This window comes from Pangasianodon hypophthalmus, chromosome 4 (genome assembly GCF_027358585.1).
Source record: "Pangasianodon hypophthalmus isolate fPanHyp1 chromosome 4, fPanHyp1.pri, whole genome shotgun sequence".
In the NCBI taxonomy this organism is placed as follows: domain Eukaryota; kingdom Metazoa; phylum Chordata; class Actinopteri; order Siluriformes; family Pangasiidae; genus Pangasianodon; species Pangasianodon hypophthalmus.
Genome location: NC_069713.1, coordinates 3,294,195 through 3,316,803, shown reverse-complemented (window position 1 = coordinate 3,316,803; position 22,609 = coordinate 3,294,195). Strand labels below are relative to the sequence as shown.

Below are 22,609 nucleotides of genomic sequence, written 5' to 3'. Positions count from 1 at the left end.
TCTCTCTCTCTGTCAATCTCTCTGTCTGTCTCTCTCCATCAGTGTCTCTCTCTCTGTCAATCTCTCTGTCTGTCTCTCTCCATCAGTGTCTCTCTCTCTGTCAATCTCTCTGTCTCTCTCCATCAGTGTCTCTCTCTTTCCATCAATCGCTCTGTCTGTCTCTCTCCATCAGTGTCTCTCTCTCCATCAATGTCTCTCTCTCTGTCAATCTCTCTGTCTGTCTCTCTCCATCAGTGTCTCTCTCTCTGTCAATCTCTCTGTCTCTCTCCATCAGTGTCTCTATCTCCATCAATCTCTCTGTCTGTCTCTCTCCATCAGTGTCTCTCTCTCTCCGTCAATCTCTCTGTCTGTCTCTCTCCATCAGTGTCTCTCTCCATCAGTGTCTCTCTCTCTGTCAATCTCTCTTTCTGTCTCTCTCCATCAGTGTCTCTCTCTGTCAATCTCTCCATCAGTGTCTCTCTCTCTCCGTCAATCTCTCTGTGTGTCTCCATCAGTGTCTCTGTCTCTCTATCAAGCCCTCTGTCTTTCTCCATCAATCTCACTGTCTGTCTCTTCATCTGTCTCTCTCTCTGTTTGTCTCTCTCTCCATCAGTGTTTCTCTCTCTCTCTCTACATCAATCTCTCTTTCTGTCTCTCAATCTATGTCTCCCTCTCCATTACTCTCTCGCTCTCCCTCTTTCTCTCTCTGTCCATAGGTCTGTCTATTTGACTTTCTGTCTGTCTGTCCTCCTGCCTGTTTGTCTGTCTCTATCTGTCTATTTATCAGTGTGTCTGTGCGTCTGATATCTATTTCCTTGTCTTACAAACTGTCTGACATCCTCTCTCTCTCTCTCTCTCTCTCTCTCTCTCTAACCCCTGCTGGTGTCGTTGTTGTCGTTGTTGTTGTTGTGGTTTTTCATTCGGGCGGATCTTTTGGACGCCTGAAGGGATTCAGCATTTAAATGCACGGCGTGTCACTGGAGTGTTCGCACAAACAACAACGCCGCCACAATGACAACCAGTCAGAGTCCAAATCAACCGTGAAACACACACACACACGCACACACACACACACACACACACGCACAGACTGAGTGTGTGTAGCGTCTGTCTCGTCCTGAGATTCTCTCTGTCTAAGCAGTAAGGCTGGAAAGGAGTTAAAAAACTCTAAAATGTTTCTCTTTTGTAAACTGGATGAAAATCCCATGACATCATCATCATTTATATATTTATACATTTATACACTCCTTCGTTAAGGATAAAGATACCAAACGTCCTGACGATGGAAAACCTAGAGCCACCACTTCACCTCCAGCTGTTACAAAGTGCTGACACTGGAGACTCCTTCCATAAACATAAAATAAACACATTCTCTCCTTCCTGAAAATATAAATATCAATATCAATTTAAAAAAAAAATTCTTTGTGTGGTGTCCTCTGTTCAAGTCTCTGTGAATGAGCTGTTACTATAGAAACCAGTGCATTAATATAAACCTGTGATCTGGAGCTGCACTACTGACAGAGCTGCTGTTATAGAAAATTAGAAAACCTTCTTACAGACTAATCAACACTGGAGGATCGAAAAGCTAAAAAAACAGAGTTCCTTTAACCACTGGGATATATAAATATTAATTACATGACACTTCCTAATGTATGAATTTCACTGCATTAGAAAACACCACGTCAAACTAAGTGGCATTTATCTTAAAGAAAGACACCACAAGCACGTTAAGTCTCCAAATTCTTTTTGAGATCACTGTATATTACGTGTTTTGGTTTTTTTTGTATAATAAAACGTGATGAATCGCAGCACAGATTTGTAAAATAAATTGTGTTGCATGACTGAAGCTCCATTAAAGGATTTAGTCATTTGGAATTTTTTTCCTCTTTGTTTTTTTGTCAGTAGGATTCCCAAACCAGATTCATCCACCCACACACGCACACACACACACACACACACACACACACACACACACACACACTAAGACACCTTCCTCACAGGAATAGAAACACTCCCCGAGTCACCGTGTTGAGTCGTTACCAGTCGTGAGAAGTGATGTGGTGTAGGCGGCCTATTCTTAGGGCTGAAGTTATTTGTGGAAATTCACACCACAATCTGAGATCAACTGGAAAAAAAAGGCTTTGAGGTTAAAACTAAGAAGTATCTCACCTGACATGAGCCGCACAATCATGAAGTAAATTCCACAAAGCTAGAATCTCTTCTAACAAGGCTTCTCCCCTTTTCTTTTAAATCAGTGTTCACACTGGTGGCTGAGAGACCTTATTAATTACCCATAATGCACTGTGAGTGCATGCTAGTTTTAAATAGCTACGCAATGTTACACTTTATTTCATTACACAAACATGTGAAAAGTTATCTGTAACATAACTAGATGTCCTCTGAGTGTTCTACTTCATACAGGCATTTCATGTATGAAACACAGCAGTGAAGTGGTTTTCAAAGGATTAACAGTAATACAGGGTGTAAGTTCTGTTATCCTAAAATACCAAGCTTCATCTTTTGTAACACAGATCCAAAAAAAAAAAAAAACTACTTACAGAAAGCGAGAGGAGTGAAATGATAAGTGCGGCTCAGCACTCAACGTCACTATCGGGGCAATATGACAATATAATGCTGTTATTCTAATATTCTAATAAATTAATTGTGCGTTTCTGAAATATCACTAGTATCTTTTTAGTATACGTTACTTATTATGTCCAGTTGCGTAGTTAAGACTTATGAAGTTGATGAGAAAATGCAACTAATCATTTTACCAAGAAACCACAAAGCATAAACTCCTCTCTCCTGAAGATGTCGGAAAACTTAAAGTCACAGCTTTACCTCTGACTGTTACACAGTGCTGACACTGGAGACTCCTTCCATTACATTCACTATTTATGTTACTATAGAAACAATAATGTATTAGAAGAGTGAATTAATATAAACCTGTGAATTGCAGCTGCACTACTGCCAGAGCTGCTGTTATAGAGAATTAATCAACACCTTCTGACCAATCAGAATCCAGAATTCTGGTATTGTATAGTAATATAATATAGGACTATGAACTCTGCTGTAAAACACTGTGACTAAAAGAGGTGTGCCGTCATTGCTTGGAAGAAAGAGGACGAGATTCCTAACCTCATAACTCCAACAGGGCAAGTGAAACATTAATATAAAGACCATTAAACCCATATTCCTTTATCAGAGTCACAACGAACACTGTGGGAATGTTGATAAAATGCTAATAAAATATTAATGAAACTTTCTGGTCCATGAACTCAGTTACCTGCCTAAATGTTGTCATCACCTCCACACCACACACACACTCTCTCTGTGGAGGTATAATAAGGGAGTGAAAGAAGCCAAGAACGAACACACACACACACACAACCATGAAAACAGATCAGGGTTACAGCAGACAAAAGCGCCTTGTGATGATGTCACAGGTCCCCTAATGGCTGAGATGGCTGATAGTCATTTTGAAGCAACAGCTGCAGTCATACACTCACTCACTCACTCACACACACACACACACACACACACGTCAATCATATCTCTTATTTTTTTTTTTGAGACCATCCGGCTTTGAGTTGAGCCTCTCAGGCTTAACCTTTGACCTTTCCATCATGGTTCAGAGTCAGGTTTCAGATTAAGAGAAGCTTGCTGATCTACATGCATGGTGCTGTATTTCTGCATGTCCCACAGTAAACTATAGCAGAGGCAGAGGCCAACAGTAGACTATACTGTTCAACTGAGGCTCACAGAAGTCTATAATGTCCAGCAGAGGCCAATAGTAGACAACAGTGTCCAGCAGAGGCCAATAGGAGACTATAGTGTCCAGCAGAGGCCAATAGTAGACTATAGTGTCCAGCAGAGGCCAATAGGAGACTATAGTGTCCAGCAGAGGCCAATAGGAGACTCTGGTGCCCAGCAGAGGCCAATTGTAGACTACAGTGTCCAGCAGAGGCCAATAGGAGACTATAGTGTCCAGCAGAGGCCAATAGTAGACTATAGTGTCCAGCAGAGGCCAATTGTAGACTATAGTGTCCAGCAGAGGCCAATAGTAGACTACAGTGTCCAGCAGAGACTAACAGTAGACTATAGTGTCCAGCAGAGACCAATAGTAGACTATAGTGTCCAGCAGAGGCCAATAGTAGACTATAGTGTCCAGCAGAGGCTAACAGTAGACTATAGTGTCCAGCAGAGGCCAATAGTAGACTATAGTGTCCAGCAGAGACTAACAGTAGACTATAGTGTCCAGCAGAGGCCAATAGTAGACTATAGTGTCCAGCAGAGGCCAATAGTAGGCTATAGTGTCCAGCAGAGGCCAATAGTAGACTATAGTGTCCAGGAGAGGACAATAGCAGACTACAGTGTCCAGCAGAGACTAACAGTAGACTATAGTGTCCAGCAGAGACCAATAGTAGACTATAGTGTCCAGCAGAGGCCAATAGTAGACTATAGTGTCCAGCAGAGGCTAACAGTAGACTATAGTGTCCAGCAGAGGCCAATAGTAGACTATAGTGTCCAGCAGAGACTAACAGTAGACTATAGTGTCCAGCAGAGGCCAATAGTAGACTATAGTGTCCAGCAGAGACTAACAGTAGACTATAGTGTCCAGCAGAGACCAATAGTAGACTATAGTGTCCAGCAGAGACTAACAGTAGACTATAGTGTCCAGCAGAGACCAATAGTAGACTATAGTGTCCAGCAGAGGCCAATAGTAGACTATAGTGTCCAGCAGAGGCTAACAGTAGACTATAGTGTCCAGCAGAGGCCAATAGGAGACTATAGTGTCCAGCAGAGGCCAATAGTAGACTATAGTGTCCAGCAGAGGCCAATTGTAGACTATAGTGTCCAGCAGAGGCCAATAGGAGACTATAGTGTCCAGCAGAGGCCAATAGTAGACTATAGTGTCCAGCAGAGGCCAATTGTAGACTATAGTGTCCAGCAGAGGCCAATAGTAGACTATAGTGTCCAGCAGAGACTAACAGTAGACTATAGTGTCCAGCAGAGACCAATAGTAGACTATAGTGTCCAGCAGAGGCCAATAGTAGACTATAGTGTCCAGCAGAGGCTAACAGTAGACTATAGTGTCCAGCAGAGGCCAATTGTAGACTATAGTGTCCAGCAGAGACTAACAGTAGACTATAGTGTCCAGCAGAGGCCAATTGTAGACTATAGTGTCCAGCAGAGGCCAATAGTAGACTACAGTGTCCAGCAGAGACTAACAGTAGACTATAGTGTCCAGCAGAGGCCAATTGTAGACTATAGTGTCCAGCAGAGGCCAATAGTAGACTATAGTGTCCAGGAGAGGCCAATAGTAGACTATAGTGTCCAGGAGAGGACAATAGCAGACTACAGTGTCCAGCAGAGACTAACAGTAGACTATAGTGTCCAGCAGAGACCAATAGTAGACTATAGTGTCCAGCAGAGGCCAATAGTAGACTATAGTGTCCAGCAGAGGCTAACAGTAGACTATAGTGTCCAGCAGAGGCCAATAGTAGACTATAGTGTCCAGCAGAGGCTAACAGTAGACTATAGTGTCCAGCAGAGGCCAATAGTAGACTATAGTGTCCAGCAGAGGCCAATAGTAGACTATAGTGTCCAGCAGAGGCTAACAGTAGACTATAGTGTCCAGCAGAGGCCAATAGTAGACTATAGTGTCCAGCAGAGGCTAACAGTAGACTATAGTGTCCAGCAGAGGCCAATAGTAGACTATAGTGTCCAGCAGAGGCCAATAGTAGACTATAGTGTCCAGCAGAGGCCAATAGTAGACTATAGTGTCCAGCAGAGGCCAATAGTAGACTATAGTGTCCAGCAGAGGCTAACAGTAGACTATAGTGTCCAGCAGAGGCCAATAGTAGGCTATAGTGTCCAGCAGAGACTAACAGTAGACTATATAGTGAGTGTGTAATTAATAAGCATCACCAGTCTGCATTCCTGATTTGCTCAAAACAAAACATGCTTAACACAGTCTAACTGTTTATGAGTCTAATCAAACAGAGTAAACAGCTCACTCCTAAAAACAACAACAAAAGGCAGGATGTTTCTGTTTGCCAAGGATTAGCAACATCCATTCATGCTCCTTGTCCAGCGTGTTATTCAGGATGAGCGAGACTGAGTGAGCTTTTCTTTTTAGGACTTCCGCTACATTATTATAAGTCACAATAATAAGAAAGCATTAAGCAAACACCTAAAGCTGCAGCTCAAAAGAACACACACACACACACACGCACATACACACACACACTCCCACAGAACCGGTCATGCATGTTTCTCTGGGCTTCCTGTCAAAAGTGAATGTCCAGATACACCTGTCCAGTCTGCCTGTGCAGGTAAAATCAATTATTCATCACAACAACAGATGATCCCGTCAGTTCAGGTTAAACCAGCACACACACACACACACACACACAGATGGTTCTGCTACACCTCAATACATGTGAGAGGAAGAAGTCACCGATCACCTGCATGGTAATATAGCGTGGATATACATCTCTCCCTTCACACTCCTCCTCACACTCTCTCCCTCTCTCTCTCTCTCTACATATATATATATATATATATATATATATATATATATATATATATATATGTATATGTAGAGAGAGAGAGAGAGAAAGAGAGAGAGAGGGAGCGTGAAGGGATTATGAGATCCACATCAGAGGATTTGCATGGAAAGAAGAAGGAGAAAAAAATGAGAGATGATAATGAAAGATTTCCAAGAACGAGTAAAGCCTCTGAGCAGAGGGTGGAAAAGAGTGAGAGAGAGAGGGAGAGAGAAACCACCCGCTCACAGATGTTTAGAGAACGAAGGGAACGAAAGAAAAAAGCACAAGAAGAAAGAGAGGGGGGAAAAGGTGACGATACTGAAATGAATCATGTGGTATAAATGACAGTGGGGAGATTAAAGGAGCTAAAAGAAGAAAAAAATGAATAAAGGAGAGAACAAAGAAGAGAAGAGGAGAAGAAGTGTGTCTCAGGTGTTAGCCCACCTCCATATGAGCAACAAAGGGACAGAAGACAAGTTGTTTCCTCTGATTTCCTCCACTTTATGCAAATTAGTTAAGAGACAAAGGCAAGTGATTGGTCTATTAGTAAATTCCTCAGGAATGTAATTATGTAACTAAGGTACCAAGTGTCATAAAGCAACACTGTGAACACACACATCTATGACACTCGTCTCGGCTCTTTATCACATATTGTCCAAATCATACAGCTCTATAATACTAAAAATGGTTCTTTAAGGGTTCACTGGATCATTAAGGTTCCTTAGCTTCCTAAAAGGGTTTCTATTCCCAATAAGGTTTCGATGTAGAACCCACAACAGAGCATTTCTCTATCAGAAAAGCTTCCAAGTATATTCCAAGGAACCCCTAAAGGTTCTTCGTAAAAACCAGTCATGTTTCTCCTTTCAGAAGGGGTTCCCCCATTGGGTTCCCCAGAGGAACAACCAAATAAACCTTGAAGTGTCTTCTCCAGAGAATTAACCAAAAGGTTCTATGTAAAACCAATCAAAGTGTTTTCCTATCATGAGAAGTTCCCACTAAGGGTTCTCTCAAAGGAACAACCAAAGAACCCTTTAATATTTCAATGTAGAACCCTACAGCAGGCTGTTTCCCTATAAGAAAGGGTTCCAAGTAGAATGTTTAAGGGTTCCTCCAGAGAAACAAGCAAAAAAACTCTAAAGGTTCTAAGCAAAACTTATCAGAGTGTTTCCCTATGAAAAGAGGTTCCCCCTTAGGGTTTCCCCAGAGAAATAACCAAAGAACCCTTAAAATTTCCTCGAAAATCAGCTTTTTTTCGAGGAATCCTTGAAAAAAAGTGTTTCCCTATAAGAAAGAGTTCCAGGTAGAACCATTAAGGGTTCCTCCAGAGCAAAAGTTCAGTGAGACAATGAGACTAGCAAAACAACAGTAATTCATTTTCCATTTTCACACAGGACGAAGAGTGGTGCTTATACAGTATATTTTGGTATGCAAGTTTGTCACTGTGAGTGTCAAAGTCAGAAAGGTGTCAGCCACACATGCACACACACACACACACACACACATGCACACACACACACACACACACACACACACACACAAGCGCACACACAAACAGCAGGCAGCTGCAGTTAGAGCTCAGTGGTAGTTAAAGAGGCGGAGCCAGAAAGTTTGATTGGCAGTTCCTGCCCTAGTACAGGGAGTGTGACACACACACACACACACACACACACACACATACACATACAATACAGTGATGCTTTTCAGAAAACGGCATGAATTTATTTGTGTGTGTGTGTATAAGATGTGTCACTGTTTATGCATTATGCAGCAAGTCGTCAGTCTTCACCTGCTCTTATAACCTCAGGCCTTTGCTCTCTCTCTCTCACACACACACACACACACACACATAAATACATTCTGTTTTCTGAAATGCATCACATATCATAAAAGACATCTTGGGATTTCTCTATAAATTTGTTCCTTGCTCATGTGCAGTAGTTCATCTGGCATGCACGCACACACACACACACACACACACACACACACACACACACCTTATCCCTCTTTTTTTATTTTGCTCCCTTTTACTGTGACCTTGTTCAAACGAACTCTGTGCACTCCTACATTAATACACACACACACACACACACACACACACACACACACATGCTGAACAGATGATCTCTTCCATTTATAATATGAAACAGGGCTGTAAAGTGACACGGCGCTCAAACCCAATCAATTTTAATTACTATCGCTTTAAAACGGAGACTGAGGTCACGCTGCAAACACATGAAATTATATTTTCCTGCCACTTCCACCTTCTCCAGCTGGATTATGAAAAGCTGTGTGTGTGTGTGTGTGTGTGTGTGTGTGTGTGTGTGTGTGTAGAGGATATATTAGGTGTGATGTGCGTGTCTGCACTGTACCCCTGTAGGCCTTGTTTCATTACACATCCACTATATGTGTGTTATAAAGCCACAAGATGTGGAAAGACATACAGCACAGTTCATAAGTAAAGTGTGAAGTGTCGAGTGACAAGGTGGTTGGGTGAATAGGTGGTCGGGTGACGAGGTGGGCAGGTGATGAGGTAGTCGGGTGACAAAGTGGTCGAATGTCAAGGTGGTTGGGTAACGAGGTGGTCAAGTGATGAGGTGGGCAGGTGATGAGGTGGGCGGGTGACGAGGTGCTCGAGTGACGAGGTGGTTGGGTGACGAGGTGAGCGGGTGACGAGGTGAGCGGGTGACAAATTGGTTATGTGACAAAGTGTTCGAGTGGTGAGGCAGTCTGTTGTGAGGCAATCACATGATGAGGCAGTCAAGCAATGAGGCAGTTTACTGATGAAGTGTCCGAGTGAGGAGGCTGTCTATTGCCGAGGCGATCACATAATGAGGCAATCAAGTGACGAGGCGATTGAGTCACAAGGTGATTGGGTGAAGAGGCAGTTAAGTGTCTAGGTGATCAAGTGTCTAATCAATCGAGTGATGAGGCAGTTAAGTGACGAGATGGTCTAGCGTGGAGGCGATCAGTTGACGAGGCAATTGAGTGACGAGGCAATTGAGTGATGAGGCAGTTGAGTGACGAGATGGTCTAGCGTCGAGGCGATCAAGTGACGAGGCAATCAAGTGATGAGGTGGTCGAGTACAAGGTGGTCTAGCGTTGAGGCAGTCGAGTGTTGAGGCACTCGAGTGACGAGATGGTTGAGTGACGAGGCAATTGAGCGATGAGGTGGTCTAACCTCAGGGGCCACAATCAATTTTTAATTACTAGTGCTTTAATCCTGAAAATGAGGTCATGCTGGTCAGATATGAAATTACTGCTACTGCCACTTCCACCTCATCGTACTCAAATCAAAGCTGTGTGTGCACCTAGAGTTAAAGGAGCAGTACAGTCCTGGGGTCTCATTTATCAAAGAGTGTGTAGGACAAGTTCTAAAAGTTCTAAATTTGTGCATAATAACCACAGTATGCACAAGAAAATTGGTATTTATCACATATGTGTATATGCACAGATGTACACAATGGACAGTGATAAATCCCAAATGCTCTAAACCGATATGCTCATGCATGGCCACACTCATTTGCATAAAGAAACACACCCAAATTGCCATATTTGGTAAGCAACTTCACTTTAAAATGACTGCTCATGGCACAGCTTGTTATGAACAACATGGAGCATGTCAAAAGCGGTAAGAAGATGAGCTTCAGCAACAATGAAGTAGAAAGTAAAAAAATAAGTACATGTGTGCATTCTGTTGTCCCAATGACATGGAAAAACCCTGCGATGCTGTTAAAATTCAGATTTTTTGTCTTTTCCAGTGATAGTTTTGTAAATATAAAGTTTTTCACTCCTCCATCTCAGCATAGAGTTTTCTGCGGTCCTGAAAAAAAAAATCGATCTTTAGATGTGCCTTCTACCATTTTCTGTCTGTGCCACCTTTTTGCATCATGTGAGCACTGAAATCAGTAATCACTCTCTCAGTTATGCTGACATGATTGCCAATAAGTGGGATGGGAGCTGCTCATAACCAGTTTACCTGCTATTACACTTTTTTACCACTAGGGGTTCCAGCAGTGTGCGGGAACATACGCATGTCCTCATGCATGAGCAAAACTTTATAAATCACCTTCTATATATCTTCTATATATAGAAACGTGCATATTTACACATACGTACAGTTTACACACAAAACTATGTGTACTCACGTTTGAAAAATGAGACCCCTGATTCTGGATTGTGATTGGTCAGAAGGTGTTGATTAGTTTTCTATAACAGCAGCTCTGACAGTAGCGCAGGTTTATATTAATGCGCTCGCTCTAATACGTTATCGTTTCTATAGTAACAGCTCATTCACAGGGACGTGTACAGCGGACACTCCACTGATAATAACCAGACTAAAAACGTGTGTAATCATTGATATGATGAAGTTTTCTGTAAGGAGATGTTTATGTTTATGGAAGGAGTCTCCAGTGTCAGCACTTTGAAACAGTCAGATTTAAAGCTCTAACTTTAGGTTTTCTGACATCATCAGGACAGAGGAGTTTACGCTTTGCCGTTTCTCAGTAACACGACAAGCTGCAGGTTTATTTATTTATTTTTTTGTATTATTAACTTCACACAGAAAGAGAGGCTGGTGAGGGAAGGACTGTTTATAGCTGCTAAGTGAGAACAGGAGAACAGGAACTTGTTTCATGAATATTCCTCAACGTTAAATGTAACTATAAAAGGATACAAACGTACACATTGTTCTTTAATAAAATAAACTAAAATATTGTTAGTATAGCCACATTGCTGTGGTAAGAAATAATTCTGTTTAACATTTCACATCATGTATCGTTTAACTGGAGAATTTTGTAGCTAACAATGTGCTAGTTTTTGAATCCAATTCACATTAAATTACTAACTGCGTCATTATCCTGTTATAGTTGCTAAGAGGCGACAATCAAAAATAAGCATAATGTGTGTTACCACAGGAATTAAATAAACTTACTGAACTGAATGGTGTGTGAAGGAAATACATGCAGATTTCATACAGAGTGGCGAATGAAGTGGTGTGGGATTAATTAAATTAGCATAAGGTAATTATGCTAATTGGCTTCAATTAGCCATCAGTGTGCACAGCTTGAGCCTCGCCATGCGTTTTATCATCAGCGGCTTCATCGCTCAATCTGTGATGTCATTATTAAAGCCATAATTATCTGATGGACAGAGGGACAGATGGGACACGGAGAAGCTCTCAGAAGCGCTGAAAATCTCTCTTCATCTCAATATCTCTAGCTCTGTTTCCAGCCAAACGTCTCACAAGCGACGAGCAACTTTCGAGAGATAAAAAAGGAAAATGGGAAGCGTTATACGTTTCAGTCAGATGCTGTTCTGCTTAACGATCCGAGGAGAAGCAAAGCAATGATGATGGTCTAATCACAAACACACTGTGGTGGAGAGGCTTTTTAATTATCGAGTCTCAGATGCTAGATGTGCTTGCAGCAAAAATTGGAACTGAACCACGGAGGGAAGGTACTGGGAACAACTCCGAGAAAATATGACTTCCTAAAGGTTGAGCTGTGACACTTCTCCTAAACTTCCCTCAGCAGAGACACCAAAGAGTCCTTTTCACACTTCTAGGTTTTTACTGTTGGAACTAGACTTAACAGGATAACTTTACTTCTGCTATAACGCTAACAACGGCTGAGTCGAACATCATTAATGTGAAATGATTATGAAAAACTGCAAACTGCAGCAAAGTCAAACAAACTTCAAGCTTGAAATGTCAGCACAAGTAGAGTTCAGGGGCAAATACCCCACAACCACAGTGAGCAGAAATGGTTTGCTTGGTTTGAAGTTGCAAATGATATTACCAAGAGATGTCTTTTGATGTGAATGTGTAATAATTCAGGCTAAACTGGTAGCTATAAGCTTCCACGACTTGTTAGCTACATTAGCATCAGAGTTCTGGTGCAAAACTAAAGACACTTTACAAGCTAAATACCTCTTTGTTAATTAACTGCATTTGGGTTAAGTGAAAAATGGTGTATGTTTCATTTTTGGCTGAATTGTTCCTTTAATTAATTCAGTATTCAGTATGCAAATGAGGAAATGTTTTATTAATGAGCCCAATTCTCAGCACATGTATACGAGACAAATCTGGAAACACACTCTGAGCTCTGAGAAATCAGAGAAATCCAGCATGGTCTCCCAAGCGACCTTAAAAAACGGAAACTCCCCTTTTCTGATACCACACACACACACACACACACACATGCAAGACACTGGGGAAATAGATGAGAAAAACACAAGGTAAAATGTTCCAGTGTATTTGTGTGGATAATGAGAGAGAGAGAGAGAGAGAGAGAGAGAGAGATATGGGAAGATTAGCCCACAGGGAGCCAGCCAAAGGTTTTCTCTCTATCACTCTCTCTCTCTCACACACACACACACACACACACACAAACACACACACACGCATCACTGGAACAAAGTTCACACACCTCACATGGCCGGAATTCTAACATCACTCACAGCGAGTACAAAGTGTTAACGGCATGCTAACAGGGCCAGCTAGCACAGAGGGAAATACAGGAGCCCTAACACACACACACACACACACACACACAATGTCCTTACATACCGCACGTCGCACTAAATACAGTGTATATTAAATGACTTCCCGTTAACTGCATTTGCTCAGTACATAATTATCTTTTAATTAAAATGAGAAATTAAATTAAGCTATAATTAGTTTGATTTTATTCAGAGACCTATTGTACCAATAAAACAAAAGCGTTTCTTGATAGCAAAAATATTTCAAAAATGTGTTTAAACATTCAAATATGGATTTTTTTGAAAACCATATATATTATATTTATACACTAATCACTGATATTCATTGTTTTTCTGTCTCTTGAAGTTAATAAGTCAAGTATATATATAAATGATTACACACATTTTAAATCTGTTTATGTGGAGCGCCTGCTGTACGAGTCCCTGTGAATGAGCTGTTACTATAGAAACAATAACGTATTAGAATGAGTGCATTAATATAAACCTGCACTACTGTCAGAGCCGCTGTTATAGAAAACTAATCAACACCTTCTGACCAATCAGCATCCAGAACTCAACAACACTGTGGAATAAATGTAAATGATGAACACTAACTGAGAGAAATTGGCTAGTTTGTCAATAAATAATAAAGAGCCCGTTCCTGGGAGAGTGTGTGTGTGTGTGTGTGTGTGTGTGTGTGTGTGTGTGTGTACAGGGAATGAAGGAGGGATGAACTTGTGATAAACGATGTAAAGCATGCCCTTCATCCACACACATGTGTAAGTGATTTGGGAGAGACAGACGACAGAATTAAGCGAGTGTTATTCAGGAGACGCTGAAACGGGATTCTTTCCACATGAAGTCAACTCACACACACACACACACACACACACACACACACACACTGCACTGAGAACACACACCTAACTCAGCATAATATCATTATAACTCCATTATTTACTGAACTACAATAATCTGTCTGTCTGCCTGCTATTGTAAAATTGTTATAATATTAATAATAATAACAACTATATAGAGTTTTATTGAAAATGCAAGAATCTCAAGGATACATATTACAGTATTATGTACAGTATGATACAGTATATGGTATAAAACTGAATATTAAAGTACTACTGTATAGAGTAATAAAATAAGCAGGAACTTGTGATAAACGAGAGACTGTATTAGAGACTGTATTAGAGATTGTAACTGTATTAGAGAGAGAATTTGGGTAGTGTACAGAAAGTATTAGATAAAGGATTAGAGTATTAAATAGAGTATTAGAAGTATTTATTGTGTGTAACAATATTATTACAAATCCACGGCTTAGCGTTAACATGTGAACGTGAGCAGGGTTATGGATCTGTCCTCGCGCTGTCGGGACTGAGCTGACCTGAGGAACACAAACACGGGATAAACATGCAGCCTGCTGTCTCATACAGAAGGTTCTCTCTAACGTCGGCAAAGGGTTCTGTAGTGTGTAGAACCCTCGCATACAGGATTCCTCTTTCACCAAAGGCTTCAAGTAGCTAGAACCATTAACCATGTGTGTGTGTGTGTGTGTGTGTGTGTCGGAATAGCCATTGAAGTGTCAGTGGTCTGTCTGGCCCTAATTTTTCAAACTGGCTACTGAACACACACACACACTCACACACACACACTTTCATTATCCCCCATGATGTGGAAGATCGCTCTTCTGTGACCACTGCATTTTACCTCCTACTGCACATTCCATCCTACTTCTACAAGCTGGGGCTTCAATCTGTCTGTCTGTCTGTCTGTCTTTCAGTCTGTCTGTCTGTCTGCCTTTTAATATATCTGTCTGTCTGTCTGTCTGTCTGCCTTTCAATTTGTCTGTCTGTAGAGCTGTATGTATGTCTGCCTGTCTTTCTGTGTCTGTTGTCTGTCTATTTTGTGTTTGTTTGGCTTTTAGTCTTTCTGCCTGTTTTGCAATCTGTCTGTCTGACTGTTTGTCTGTCTGTCTGTTTGTCTGTCTGTCTGTTTTTTAATATATCTGGCTGTGTTTCAGTCTATCTGTCTGTCTTTTACTGTCTTTTAATCTGTCTGTGTGTCTGTCTTTTCATCTTCCTGTGTTTCGGTCTGTTTGTTTATTTGTCTTTTAGTTTGTCTCACTGTCTTTAATCTGTCTGTCTGCCTGTCTTTCAGTCTGTCTGTCTGTCTGTCTGTCTGTCTATACTCCATGCATTTCCCCTCATGTCCATTTAACCTCCCTGTTATTTTCCTCTTCATTCTGCTCTGAATGCTACAGCAGACAGTGACGTGTGCTGTATCACAGACGTTTATAAAGTAAACAGACAGAACGCTCGTCACGTGTCTTTGGGTTTATTCAGTCATTTACATGTGTATATTTTTAGCTTTTATCTTACTGAGATTTGTGTTAACAGAAGCACCAGGAGACAGAAATTCCTTTTACAGCCTGTATTTGGAGAATAAAAAATCTGACTCAGACACACACACACACACACACACACACACACACAGAGGGTCTTTTCAGCTCTTGGAGTCGCTCCAGTCTGAATGCTGAGATCATGTTGTGATCGTTGCTGTTCATTCCCAGAACCGCAGACCTCCAAGAGAGCGACAGCAGAACTGGAATTCTCCAGTTAGCATCCATAATTCAATTTTTCTTTTTAAATTGCAGTTTAAGATACACTTTAGAATTCATTATATTCCAGCTTTAGAAGGCCACTGGGGTCAAAGGTCAGGGTTGGGGTCATGCATTGTATGACCCCCCCCTCCCCCACCGTTGCAGCTGAGATATAGCAGAATATAGCCACGAGCAGCGATCACTGGGGTCCAAGCATTTTTTTCACAGGTAGTCCACAATTTCCAAGTGATCCAAAGTTCACTATATGTTCAGACTCCTTAAATTAGACATGATGTTGTGCACAAGGTAATACATCTCGTGACAATCATGATTTGTCACAGCTGGTCATAAGCTGGGAAGGACTCAAGTGCATAAACTCAGGGTTTGTATTATTTGAGCAAATCCAATAAACAAGACTCAAAACACAAAACACAGAAATATAAACTGAGAAGCAAGGCTTAGAATGCATGATTACAATGGACAAGACTTCGCAACAAGACAAAGAAACAGCAGGGTAGAGCTGGGAGACGGGGCGAGAATCACAACAAAGGCACATGTCAAAACACTACTGAAAGACGATTTGTGTTGGCGGCCATTTTGTTTAATTAATAACACAAAGTACAATACATACGGGGTATAACACAATGACATATGGGTGGAGCAATATGACAATAATTCAAAGACATTTCTACAACACACGATATGCGTCATGATACAGGGCTTTTCTAACAAACTGAACGCAAAACAATCATGTCAAATTTATAAAATGTTATTTAATGTGTATGAAAATAAATGAAGACTGAAACAAAAAAGAAAATAATTAAAAATCGATTAAAAAATAATAATTTTACCATTTTAAATATTTGAACCATATAAAAACTTCAGCAAATCTGCTTCGAGAGTTTGTAATTGTTATTTTAACATATATAAAAAGATATAAAAAGATATCATGATATCCACAATATCTCATAAAAGTGTATCGTGACATGATTTATCGTGCTATTGGTATTATATTACAAAGCCACAACCTGTATCTGTATCTGTTTAGTGCTCCAAGGATCCGAATCTGTATCTGTATATGAATTTACCCAGTCCAGAAGGGTTTTTTTACCATTATGCTGTCAGAAATACTGCACAACATTGGAATAAAGTGCCAGTATGGTCTGTGAAGTCCCACATCATCATTAATATTAGACTCCTGATATTAATAGCTTAACAAGCAAAGTAGCAGGTCTGGGATTTAAACTTAGGACCTTCCGGTCAGCAGTGCAGAAGCATAACCAGCAGCAGCTGTCACTCTCAGCCAGATCTCCTTTCATGTCTTATTAAAACCCAACCATAGGAGAGAAAAAACAGAATAATCTTCAAAACCCTTTCCTGTACTCCACTCCCTCCTTCCTTCCCATTTCCCCCCAAATCTTATTAAAGAGTGGCTCGGTGATGCAGCGATGCAGGACTATAATAATACAGCTCATATCTGATTCGAATTTACAGACAGACCACTGGGTTTTAAAACTAATAACATCACTCATGACCAGGCTTTGTCAGGAATCAGTTCATTTATTATATTAAAATACCAGGACAAAAGTAAGAACATCAATTAAAAATATATATATATATAATTTCTCAAACAAGAATACATTTTTTTCACACAGTGGAATGAAAATAATGAATTGTCTCAGCTTAGTGAAAAAATCAAAACATAATAATTAACAGAAAATAAATTCTTTGAAACTTCATGTTCTTGATAACAAGCATGTTTTTTTTTTTTTTTTTTTGCTACTTTGTGATTTTACTTCATGAATCTATCGGTTTTAATATCTTTATGTGTTATACCAATGAGCAAATAACACAGCTGTATAAAAGGTGTATATATGTATATAAAATATTTTTTGGACTATACATGTACATGTATATATATTTAAAAATACGACCGTGAGGAATTCTATAGTAAACACCAGCATCTAAGATTTACTTTATTGTCATGAATCATGATAGTGAACATCATGTGCTTTGGTTTATGTTATGGCCATGTGCCTTTGTGCCTTTGGTTTCTGTCCTGTCTCCGCCCCCTGTCTTATCATTGGATTGTTCCTCTAATGTGATCACCTGTCCCGAGATCAGTCCGTGATACGTGTGGTTATTTATATCGGATTGTTTCTCTCCCTCCTTGCCAAGACTTGCCAACTGTCACTTTGTGTCCCCAAGCCTTGTTTTCTATCTCTGTGCTTCCGTATTGTGACTCATGCTCATCTTTCCATTGTTAAAGACGGATTATCCTCCTTTATTGCTGCCGGCCTGTGATTTGACCCCGGATATGGACTACGATGACGATTTCTGGATCATCGCTGCGGTTACGCGTCCCACCTTCACTAACCACATGTTACAGTTGTTTCTGTAACGTGTGGTTATTGTTTCCAGATGCAATAATACAAAAAGCTAAAGAATATTAATAAAAACCCAGGTCTCTCTCTCTTTTTTCTCTCTCTATCTCTTTTGTCTCTCCCTGTCTCTCTGTCTTTCTGTCTCTTTCTCTCCATCCCTCTCAGTCTCTGTCTCTCTCTCTCTCTCTCTCTGACTTTCTTTCACTGTCTCTCTCTGTCTATCTCACTCTATCCGTCTCTCTCTCTTTCCCTCTGTCTGTCTCTCTCTCTCTCTCTCTCTGTCACACAGTTATTCTTTTTCATTCCCTTTCACAACTTAATCATCATGCATTTTCTCTTCATCATCATACCATGGTGACAGGCATTTCCACAACAAGGGCATTTACAGGCACCACACACAGACACACACACACACACACACACACACACACACACTGTGTGATCTTCCCAGAGGCTTTCTAAGTTTCGACTGAACAAAACACTGATTGTAACGGCACCTTTGGACCGTTCTGAACGCTCCATTCCCACTGAAAGAAAGAGAAACAGGCAGATGAACAGAATTCACCCACACACACACACACACACACACACACACACACAGATACACACGCACACACACACACACACACACACCCCGCCTGTTTCACTTCCCTTTTGGGCTTTAAACAAGCTTAAGCTGCTATTTGTGGAAAGAAACAGCAGCATTTACAACCACCACTTCCTGTGAGAAACAGCCAAACAAGTACCAAAAAGACACCTAACACAAAGCAGGAAGCAGAACTGTCTGAAGATTCAATTAAATTTTGCATTAACTGTGTAATTGAGGAACAATGCATTCGCATCCGAAAGCACAAAAGTCTTCATCCATGAAAAGTCTCTTTGTTCCGAGCGGTGTGAATGTGGGACGTCGATACCAGGCACTGAGCTGCCACTAATGAATTACACCACAGTGCTGCTGAGTTCCGCATTCTGATTGGTCAGAAGGTGTTGATTAATTTTCTATAACAGCAGCTCTGACAGTCATGCACTCGATCGAATACGTTATTGTTTCTATAGTAACAGCTCATTCACAGGGATGTTTATTTACCAGGCAGGACAGAGAAGTTTACACTCAATAACATGACAAGCTGCATTGTTGTTGTATTTTTTTTGTCTTATTATCTTCACGAGAGAGAAAAAGCGAGGTTAGTGAAGGAATGACTGTTTATAGCTGCTATAACACGTGAGAAAAGGAGCTAACTTGGTTTGCAAGCATTAAATGTAACTATAAATGGATAAAAAATTTACAACTTGTTCTTTAATAAAAGAAAAATGTCATTTTTGGCAAATTGCTGTGGTATAAGAGGAATAAAACACTTGCAGACATGCTGTTATAGGAAACTTCGGGGTGGTAACAGTAATTCCGCTTCATCACACCACCGTCGCTGATTATTTTCCCATAACAGCAACACACACAGTGGTTTATTCCATGCATATGCAATATATTGCAGTCTTCAACTTTTTAAATAATCACTCTGTGATGGAGGAAGAAGGGCAGCGTCTGTGCTCCAGAGATAAACTCCGTCTTATGGAAAGCAGTGTGGACAATAATATATTATTGTGTATATATATATATATATATATATATATATATGTATATATTTATTCCCTGACTGAAAATGTTATGAAACTTAATAAACTGGTGGACTGGACTGTTGATTTTTCAGAAAAATCCAATAAAAGTACAATGTGCTATCATCATACACTATGATTTTTTTAAACAAGTGGGCGATTATTATGAACTTGGTATTCGTCACATTCCTACTTGAGACTGTTTTATTTATTGTAACTCAAATAAATTAAAAAATTAAACTGTACTTGTCATATTTATAGTACATAAACAGATGCCGACGTCCAACTTAAAGCAAAGGCTTTGACAGAAAACACGCCTCTGAAGCCTGAGAGGAGACACACACTGTTACAGATGTGATTTACGCCGTAACGCAGTCTCCCGACTCAAACCACTATCAACAAGAATTTCAATTACTGAAGACTGTGGACCAAAAAAACCCACGGAAACAAGCAGAAAGTGAAATTACAGGCCTGAAGGCACAGCGCTTCACCACCGAAGACCAGCGACTGGAAACTGAAATACTCAATCACAAGATAAAAGATAAGCACACACACACACACACACACACACAGTCTTATACAGCATACGAGTAATTTAACACAGCTGCACAATTCATTATGCGCTAATCCTGATCACATGACCATCATGACTGTGCATTTCTGAGACGAGCTGTCTTTAGTTTTAGCACTTTAATGATCCTCAGAAGTCTGACTTTAACATAAATACTGATACATATGGAGGAAAATGTGAATAAAAAGGCAGTTTCATTCATGTTAATGTAATGAAATGCAGTAAAACTGGCTGAATGAGTTCAACACTGAGCAAAATTCTTGTGATTATCCGTTTATTAGCCGTTATCATGCAGCCTTAACACACTCACTTTCCACTTCATCAGTCACGACTGAAGCAAATAATAATAATGGATAAAAAGTTTATTCTAGGACACAGCTAGCCAATTTTATTGCCTTATATTCAGATTCTTAATAAAACTAAGTATCCTAAGCACATATGTACACGTGTACAAAAGACTTTTATAAACCATTCAGGACAGAAGATCATTCTTAATTCCACACAAAAAACTTTTATTTGCAGTGACGGCATCGTTAATAACCTTTAATCAGTGTACGAGTTGCACATTTGAACGCAGTAACACACAGATCACCGTGAGGAAGCCCTTTACACCTGTGTGTCTCTAACCAGGGTTCTGCCTGGGGTTAGAGACGTGTAGCCGAGGGGTCCATCATTTATTCACGCCAATTCAATTCAATTTTAATTTATCTGTACAGCACTTTTAACAACGGACATTGTCACAAAGCAGCTTTATAGAAATAAATAAATTCAGGATATACATTTTAAATGTATGAATTTATCCCTAATGAGCGAGCCAGAGGTGACAGTGGTGAGGAAAAACCCCCTGAGACGACATGAGCAAGAAACCTTGAGAGGAACCAGACTCAGAGGAATGTTTATTTCATTTAAATGTCATGATGATGATGATGATGATGATTTATAATAGTTATACTCATTATTTCATTATTATGAGCCGAAAAATAGGGTTCTTTAAGCGTTCTTAGCTTCTCAAACAGGTTCTGATAGGAACGCTGTCTAACAGGTGGAAGAAGAAGAAACCTCTCTTTTCTGGAGAAACCTCTCTTTCCTCAGCGAAAGGTTAATAAAGGTTAAAAACAAGCACATAAAAGGTCAACACCATGAATCTAATCGCAAAGCTTTATATTTATTGTAAGTATTTTTTAATTATATTTTTGGTTAAAACCAGGAAAAGCGCTGTTATGATATGAAATGTTTCGAATTCACATTTTAACACATAAATAAGCTGAAATGTCTGCAATAAATAAAGAATACTGATATGTGTGTGCATTACGCTGGTTCTCTACTGTACTGATTTCTCTCCTTCTCTCTCTCTCTCTCTCTCTCTCTCCTTTTCTTTTTTTTGACAAACAAACAACATCCAGAGGGAATTCACTCGCCTTGCACCCAGTGTTCCTGAGATCCCACCACAACCCTTAACCAGATGAAGTGATAGATAGATAGATAGATAGATAGATAAATAAATAAATAAATAAATAAGAGGTCCTGTAAAAAGTTTGAGGTCCCCTGGTTTGGGATCCAAGCTGCACCAAATCACCATGCACGCTCTGCTTTACGCACGCGGTGTGTTATCAGTGATCAGTGTCAGGGTGTCAGTGTGTGTGTGTGTGTGTGTGTGTGTGTGTTTAGTGGACTCACGCTGCTGTTCTCGCCCGTCCAGTGAACCATCGCCTGGTTGTGCGCGGCGTCGCCTTTCAGCACGAACGAGCTGCTCAGCAGAGACGCCACTTTCGGCGACCTCGCGAGCCTCCGCGGTGCATCCGGTGCCGCTCCGGTCTCCTCCTCCTCCGGACCCTCAGCGAGGAGGCGGTGATGCTCGTGCCTCCGGTTCAACACGCCGACACCAACGCCAGCGCCGCCGCTGCAGAGAGATCCGTGCACCGAAATAATCCACGCCAGCGCGACGAACAGGTGCGCGACGTGCGCCATGACGCGCGCCCGTGTCTGTGTGTGTCTGCGTGTGTGTGTATGCGTGTGTGTGCGTGACTCAAAAACCACGGAGAACCGACTCACGGGGAACAACTAGACGGTGGCTCTTCCGTGAGAGAGAGAGAGAGAGAGAGGGAGAGAGAGAGAGAGGGAGAGAAGAGGAGCGGTGATGTCCGCGTGCCAGGAGGCGAAAAACCGGAGTACCGGGCTGCCATCTGCTGACAGGCACGCGCTCACATCCTCTCTTCATGTTCAAGTCCATAAAAAAATCTCTGCATGACACACAAGGGCATGAGTTTAAGATTTTTCAAGACAGACACCCAGCCAAAACTTGGAAGTGTTAATTACTAGCAGTTAATAACCTTTAATTTGAAAGATGTTTTAATTGATTGTTAATTGCTTGCTACAATGCAAAGAAATAGAAGCAGGACATCAGTGTAAGAATAAATGTATTGAG

The 22,609-nt window shown here is 40.8% G+C and overlaps 1 protein-coding gene across 2 annotated transcripts in view; it reads right to left on the bottom strand.

The window, feature by feature from the left end:
- Positions 1-22,322, bottom strand: part of sorcs2 (sortilin-related VPS10 domain containing receptor 2) — a 229,358-nt gene extending 207,036 nt beyond the window's left edge. For both annotated transcript variants that reach the window (XM_053233068.1, XM_034303986.2), the window contains exon 1: positions 21,862-22,322. In XM_053233068.1, coding sequence (XP_053089043.1) covers positions 21,862-22,152 — 291 coding nt within the window. In that variant the 5' untranslated portion in view covers positions 22,153-22,322. The remainder of the gene's footprint in view (positions 1-21,861) is intronic.
- Positions 22,323-22,609: the final 287 nt, after the last annotated feature.